This window comes from Euleptes europaea, chromosome 7 (assembly GCF_029931775.1).
Source record: "Euleptes europaea isolate rEulEur1 chromosome 7, rEulEur1.hap1, whole genome shotgun sequence".
NCBI classification, from domain to species: Eukaryota; Metazoa; Chordata; class Lepidosauria; order Squamata; family Sphaerodactylidae; genus Euleptes; species Euleptes europaea.
The window spans coordinates 8,046,806-8,054,443 of NC_079318.1; the positions used below are offsets into that span (position 1 = coordinate 8,046,806).

General features: G+C 39.9%; 1 protein-coding gene across 2 annotated transcripts in view; it reads left to right on the forward strand.

Moving 5' to 3' along the window:
- GRM1 (glutamate metabotropic receptor 1) overlaps positions 1-7,373 on the forward strand; it is a 350,797-nt gene extending 343,424 nt beyond the window's left edge. The window contains exons 8-9 of one of the 2 annotated variants that reach the window (XM_056852642.1): positions 1,572-1,656; positions 6,313-6,448. In XM_056852642.1, the coding sequence (XP_056708620.1) occupies positions 1,572-1,632 (61 nt within the window). In that variant the 3' untranslated portion in view covers positions 1,633-1,656; positions 6,313-6,448. Of the gene's footprint in view, positions 1-1,571; positions 1,657-6,312 lie in introns of both variants that reach the window. The other variant, XM_056852641.1, reaches the window with a different exon arrangement.
- Positions 7,374-7,638: the final 265 nt, after the last annotated feature.

Sequence of the window (7,638 nt, forward strand, 5' to 3'; positions counted from 1 at the left end):
TACAGGAGACCCCCCATCATGTTTAGGCACCCATTCTCCCAGTTGATTATATAGCATCAAGCAGCTCCATCCACAACCATCAATTGCAAGCCTGCCATTGTCATCTTTCAGCCAGCAACCTGATTCTGCTCCGCCTCTGTGCTGCGAATCCCCTCTCCTTTCCTCCACTATTATTCATCTTAAAAGTCCCCCTTCCTTCACCAGAGTCCTCAAATGCCTTAGACTGCCCATACCACACTAGTTTGTGCTTTCATGACCACTATATCCTTGTTCTGTCAACCTACACAAACAGTGCTGTCTAAGGAGAATAATATCCTTCCAAGTACATTGAAGTCCTGGGCTTAGACATGTGTAACTCTGACTGGGATTGCACTACCTCTTAAATCAAATATGTACAACGGACCAACAAAAACTCAGCATTCATAATTTTTAAAAAGATTTTATTTTAATGTTGGCAACATTATTTTTAGGAACAGTATATCCAAGGCCAAAACAACAACAACAACTGAACAGAAATTTAATTCCAATTTAGAGAGTGTAATCTATTTAAATATCAGCCTGCATTTACAATGTAGCTTTCATATACAGGACAGCCAAAGAGCAGCCAGGCTGAACTCCATTAATTGTTCCTTGCGTGCAGCAATTTAGGACAACAGTATTAAAAAACCCATCCCCACCCAAAAAACTTCCCAGCAAGCTATTCTGTTCTTTTCTAAATACACATCTATCTACCTTTTATGCTTTCACACCAGCAGCAAACAACTTCTACTGTTAATAGTCGCTATAAAGTGATAATTCACTCCAGAATAGTTAGGATACTGGTGAACATTCCATGATGTTACACCAGCTCAGCCTGTGGCGGGGGTGGACACTTACAGACTGACTGGTGTCAGCCTATGTTTACCTTTAGAGTTTTCCTTTTTCCTCAAGTTCCTGTGACATTTTTGACAAAATGGCATAACTGTTTTTCAGCAAATTTACATATTTTATGCTTTAATTTGTTATTTCTTTCATATCCTTGTGGCCATAGTAATTGCCCTAAAAAGGCATCCATATTGAAAGTTAAATTGCATAGCATTTTTTAGAAAAAGCAAATTATGACAAATAGTCATAACTTGCAAATAGTTACTAAACCCTAAAATATTTACAAAACTTTGCCACCCACACATATGTTCATATTTCAGACACATTAATAGCCTGAGGGAAAGAGCTGATTTGTTTGCAGACACTTCCCTGCCTGACGGTCCCCTTGGAATCGATTGTTACACCCACCGCAGAAAACCAGATTACCAGAATGGGAGTCATTTCCACTTGGGTCAGCATCATAGCTATTTAGTTTATTTGGTCACTTGTCATATCTCATTTTAGCCCCAGGACAATGCTGAATTTCAAATGCTAACAATTTTTCCAGGGTCATCTATGGAACTTCTTATCCAAACCACTAGGTAAGGCAGATGTGGAGAAGAACTCTGAAGAGCAGAGGACAGAGACAGGCACCCGAGTGGTACAACCGCCATGTGTGTGCACGTGTATAACCACTCACTGGGTGTGTTTTTCTTTTCAATCCTCAGGAAGAGGCAGCCAGAATTCTCGCCCACCAGCCAGTGTCCGTCGGCACATGTGCAGCTTTGAAAACCCTCAAACTGCAGTGAATGTGTAAGAGAAGCTGCATGACAAACAGTGGATTTTTTTTTTACCCATTGTTTTCTCTTTCTCATGACTTTATCGTTTCTGATAATGGGACAAATGTGGTGCATGCCATTAATGGTGGGGAAATTGCTTATGTGCCCCATTTTTCACACTGCCTTGACTCTTGCTTGTCCATATACTCTTCAGAGGACACTATGGAATCATTTTTGAAAGATTTTTTGGTTGTTTTTAGTGGTTGTCACGTCAATGCTTGCTGACAGTTGCAAAAAGAAAGCAAAATATATTTTTTCTTGTTAACTTCTCTTCCCCCCACCACCTAGCCAACACTTTCCCCCTTTTCACAGTTTTGCATGGAAGTGAAATTATCCTATCTTCTTTCAATGACCACATTTTCTGCATCTTTGTTGTGCCCCACTCTTCTCAACAGCCTGGGTCGGTGAACTTCAGTTGCCTGTTGGGGAGGCTTTAACAACCTATGGCTTTGGTGAAAGATATGAAATACAGAGTTTAATGTAGATGACTGTGTACAGGACCCAGGTGATCCTAGGGAATATTGAAGGGGGGGGGACACAAAAGTGATTAAAACCCGTTATAGCCTGTTCTCTCCCTTTAAATCAGTTTATAGCTTATAGGTGCCAACTGTCACAGATACTGGGACTGATAAAATAATTTAATAAGTAGAATTATCTTAGACAAAACTGAACTGCATGCCTGATCTTATAGCTAAAGATCAGGTAAGCTGTCCTACATGGATTTAAACTATTAGGCATACATTCATTCCTGATTTTGTGTGAATAAACTATATAGTGGAATACTTAATGGCAAAGTTAGGTCTTCAGCATACATTAAAGCTCTATTTGAAAGACTGAAACATCATTAAGATACCTACATATAACACAAAACTATAATACAAAATGTAAACCATATAGGTGCAATCCAATATGAACTGCTTTTCTGCAGTGTTCAATAGAAAAGGGCTCAGTTTGGTGTATTTTACCTATAGCAACCTATAGAGATTTTTCTGAAATGGATCCTTCCTGTCCCTGCCTCTTGTGACTATTTGGATTTCCCTGTTCAAAACACGGTCCATGGAAAGCAAATCCAGCATCAAAATGCCTTTATCACAGGGGAAAATTATAAATGTATTAGTTCTGTGTATCTTGTCCATGTAGGCTTGTTTGGTTGATGTGCGCGTATTGTCACAGTGCATAGATCAGCATAGCCATTCAAACATCGTTGCTTAGGGCAGTGTTTTTGTTTCCTTTCCCCACATAAATAGAACTGTAGAACCTGCTCCCACACACCTATGGTCAGAGTTCCCATGTTAGGAATATCTCATTACATTAATCCTTTATCAGATCCAAACTTGGAGCTTACTTTATTTCCCATTCCTAATAATAATAAGTCCCTGCCAAATAAATTAAGCTGAGAACCCATTCCTTTTGAAAAGACTCTAATCGAATCCCTATCCATGTAAGACGTTTCACCTTGTCAATGGGTCTGTAGACCTGTAATTGAGAAACAGATGAACTTCAAAACCATAATGCTCAAAAAGACAGCTATCTAGTTTAACATTTTCCACTCCCCACCCTGCTGTGCAAGGCAGGGCCATCCACCCTTCAGCTGACAACCTATACCATCCAAACATAGTGCAACAGGAAACAGATACCTTATATTCTCACAGAAACGTCCTTATTCAGAACAGGATAAGAAAATCCCAACTATACATCAAGTTTGATCTTGAAAATATTCTTTCTAAGCATGCATATTGCATTATCATATGTTTACTATGCTTCAATTCTAATCTAAATCTACAAACACAACCAACTCCTGGTAAGGAAGCTTAGATAGCGTATGAGTGGTCTTCATAGCAGTTATGTGTTGGGCAGGCACATAAGCAGAATTAGTTTAAATGGGTTATTTTCATTATTTTAAACATAACATCTAAAGTTACAAACACAGTCAATGAGAGGGGCTTCCAAGAATTGTTTAGTTCTTCATAAACAGTGCTGTCTATACCTGATCTTCGCCAAAAGGCCAAGAACGGAATATTACCAAGAAGTGGTCTTGGTTTGGATTATGGACTGGATAAATAATCCAGAGCAAAGAGCAGTAAGACTAGAAATGGCAGACTTGGAAGGAGGCTTACATAAATACTTATGGACTAAAAGGGGGGAATGTAACTCAGGAAGAAAAAGAGAAAAAAAATAAACAGTGCTACCTAAAGTCATATGTGCATTGCACTGCACTTTGCCTTGCTTTAATTTGGTGTGATGTTGATTCTCATTGTTTACATTGCCTTTCTATCTGGTAGTGTCTAGGTATTTTCATTTTATAAGCATATTTATGGCATCTTCAGGGAAAATGGGTGTATGTATGGTTTACCTTTTATCACTCTTCCAGTTTCCTAAAACTCTGGGGATACCCAGAGGGACACCCAGAGTTTTATGGTCTTTTAAAACAAGGCATATTTTGTGTTCATTGGTATAAACCATGCCTGTATTTGTATTTAATGCATTTTCATCATAATGAATGTTGAGGCTGAATTTGTGTTACTGTTCTGAGTGTAATCTTGGCAAGGGACTCTTTCAAATTTCACATTTCTAGTGAGGGAGGGGCATAAATGTTTGACAGCATGCCCAATCTGTATAGTTTCAGTAGATGCTCTTTTTTTTAACTAAAGAAGTTATCCAGTATTATTTTAATCATATCCAAACTAATTCCCATATATTATCACACCAAGAGATGAAAGTCAGATGGGTCAAAAGTACACAACAGATGTTGCAGATGGGCACAAGTTGTCCTACAACTCTAAAAACATGGTTTTGGTGAGGTATTTGAGTTATCATATAATATTCTCTCTCTCCTTTATAATCTTCTTATGGGTTTTTTGAGAAGGTACATGCAATAGCCATCAGTAGAAGGAAAAGTTTTGATAAGCTTATTTTGTCCTGGTGAGTTATTATGAGTTCACCTGCATTTACTGTAGAAGCTCTGATATTAATATCTCACTGTTATTAATTAAACCAATGAGAAGCAGAAGTAAACATAGTTAGGATTGGGTAGTTAGTGAGGATCTGAAGAAATTAGCTTCCTATATTGTGCAAGTTCTTCCACTTTTCACAATGTAAATAACATCTCGATTCTCACAAAATGGCAAGCATGACTGGTTGAATCCCTTTTGATGGTATAAAGTCATAATAATTATTCCCTATGCAACGGTGGGGAAAATGGTATATGAAACCAAAAGCTTCTATAAATAAGAGAGAAACCAGCTTCTTACTATGGATTCACTGCCTCAGACCAGATTTTGTATATCAGGAAAGAATTCCTTTAAAAAACAAGGATATTTATGAAGTTAGTTTCCTAGAGAATTACTGCATCTTTTCCTTTAGAGCTTTTTCAGAATATTGGATGGTTTCGGTTTAAGGATTTTTGTCACTGAATTGGAAGGTATTACTAACATGGTTGACTTGAATACTTTCTTTTTTGCAATTTCATTTAGAAATACCAAAAACAAATGGGATGGTGGAATGAATTGGGATTCCATATCACAGAACTGCCTGACAAGTGTGTGAAAGGAAAAAAAGCTTAGATGGCTTTTAGAAATGTGAAGTGGATGGCATTTGGGAATATATCTTGAAATGCTTTAATGATGAGAAACTGATAGCAATACCTTCTGTTAGTCACATCATTTAAAAAAAAATCCCTGATGTTTAAAGATCTTCAAAACTTAAGGAAGATGAAGTCAATATTTATTAGAGAATATCTAGTACTATAGGAGAACTTTGATGGAAATAGTCATCTAAAAGTTTCTTAACAGCTTCAGTTTCTTGCAGTCTCTTATGATCAAGACTTCTTGTTTTAGCTGTTGTGTAGAATTGCATATTTTGTGATATGTATTACTGCCACCAAAAACTGCAGTTTTTCACATCTAATTCCTCATTCAGAGCTTGTTTTATACTGAAGTGAGGCAAGGTGGCAGATTTTGGGGGACAGCAACCTCTGCCTCTTTTGCTGCCATTGTCGTCTCATCCATGACTCCATTGCCCTCATGTCACCCTTGTTTTTACCCACCCCTAGTCCCACTGTCTGACCCTACCCAGTAGTGGGCATGTGTGGCTTGCTCTTTGGTGTTTCAACGTGCCAGGGGAACTAGGAGAAAGTAACATTCAGCTCCTGGGTTGGGGCAGGAGAGTCAGGTGCCAGCAGCCAGGGGGGCAGGTGGAGATACAACCTCAGGTGGGTCCTTCCCGTTCAGCTGCTGCTGCATTAATGTGTAGTAAAATAATATCTAACAACATCACTGTTTGACCACTTACTCAGCTACCACATGTTTCCATTGACAGAAGTAAGGCATAGATATGCAACTGTGGTGAGAAGACTGTTCTCAATGCTGCAGTTTCTGGTGGCAACCATGTATCTTCTGTAATACGTAGTTCTTCCCATGGAATAAGTTGGCTTCACTTTCTAAAAGCAATAACTGTTAGATTCAAGAGTATTTGCCATTTCTCATAGCATTTTATTTTGGGTCCTGAGAGAACTCAGTATTACAGAATACATCTGTAGGGATGTTTTGTTATTTATTTATGTATGTATTTATAGTCTGCCTGTGTGTGCCTACCACAAATACAAATAAAACCATCTTTGTTTTATTCATAGTTCTAATGGCAAGTCTGTGTCATGGTCTGAACCAGGTGGAAGGCAAGTTCCCAAGGGACAGCATATGTGGCACAGACTCTCAGTGCATGTGAAGAGCAAGGAGCCAGGATGCAACCAGACCGCAGTGATCAAGCCCCTCACTAAAAGCTACCCAGCCCAAGGCAAGAGCCTGACTTTTTCAGACATCAGCAGTAAGACTCTGTACAATGTGGTGGAGGAAGCAGAGAGTGAGTCTGTGCACTTCAGCCAGCTGAGCAGTCCTCCCACAATTGTGCACAGGAGAGTCACAGTGACACCTCCCCTGCAGGTATCAGCAGACGAAGCCTGCCTGTTCTTGCCCGAACAGAGTCCCAAAAGCCTCCCACCGCCTCAGAGATCCATCATGGGGCAGTTGCAAGGTGTGGTCAACAAATTTGCCACTGGCATTCCTGACTTCAACTCTGTGATCCCTGTGCCCAGTACGGGCGACGGAGTGAGATCTATCTACCACCCTCCATTGATGCAGCAGCAGGTATTGCCAGTCCCAATGGGCACGTTCAGCAAAGAGCTGGTTTCGACCCCTGCTGAGGAAGAGGGGGAGGAAGAGGAGGAAGAAAATGAGAAGTTTAAACTCATCCCAGAATATGTGTATGAGAGGCCAGGAAACCTCGAGGAGGATGAAGATGAGGAAGAGGAACCGGCAACCAGCAAACTGACTCTGGAAGACTCCCCAGCACTGACACCTCCATCTCCTTTCCGAGATTCTGTGGCTTCGGGCAGTTCTGTGCCCAGCTCTCCTGTCTCTGAATCCGTGCTTTGCACACCTCCTAGTGCCACCTATGCTTCAGTTGTCCTGAGGGATTATAAGCAAAGCTCATCTACCCTGTAACACAGAGGCTCTTGTGATGGAAGTGAGTTGACATTGTCTCCTCTTTTGGCTCTAATTTGCAAGGAGAAACAGCACAAGCCACGTGAGAGCATGAGAAAGCATAAAAACAGGCTACTGTGTATATGGATGGGCAAAAAAAATTGTATCCTGCACTAAATTCACTAGAGGGCTCCAAATCTTGATCTGTTGTGTTTTCTTTCTTTCTTTTTTTAAGGGAAAATGTTGTATTGTGTTCCAAGTATTGTATTCTAAGAAGACAAAAGGAATTTTGGCAAAGCACAAACCCCCATATATAACTTCTATAGCAAAAAACAAAAAATACAAAAAAGATAAGAAGTACACAATGTTCACACTCAGTGTCCCACACACTCTCTTGGCAACACTTGAATATGACTGCGTACTACAACCACAGAGAAGACTGAGCGCATGTCATGTCTGGGCAACTTCACTGAATGCAG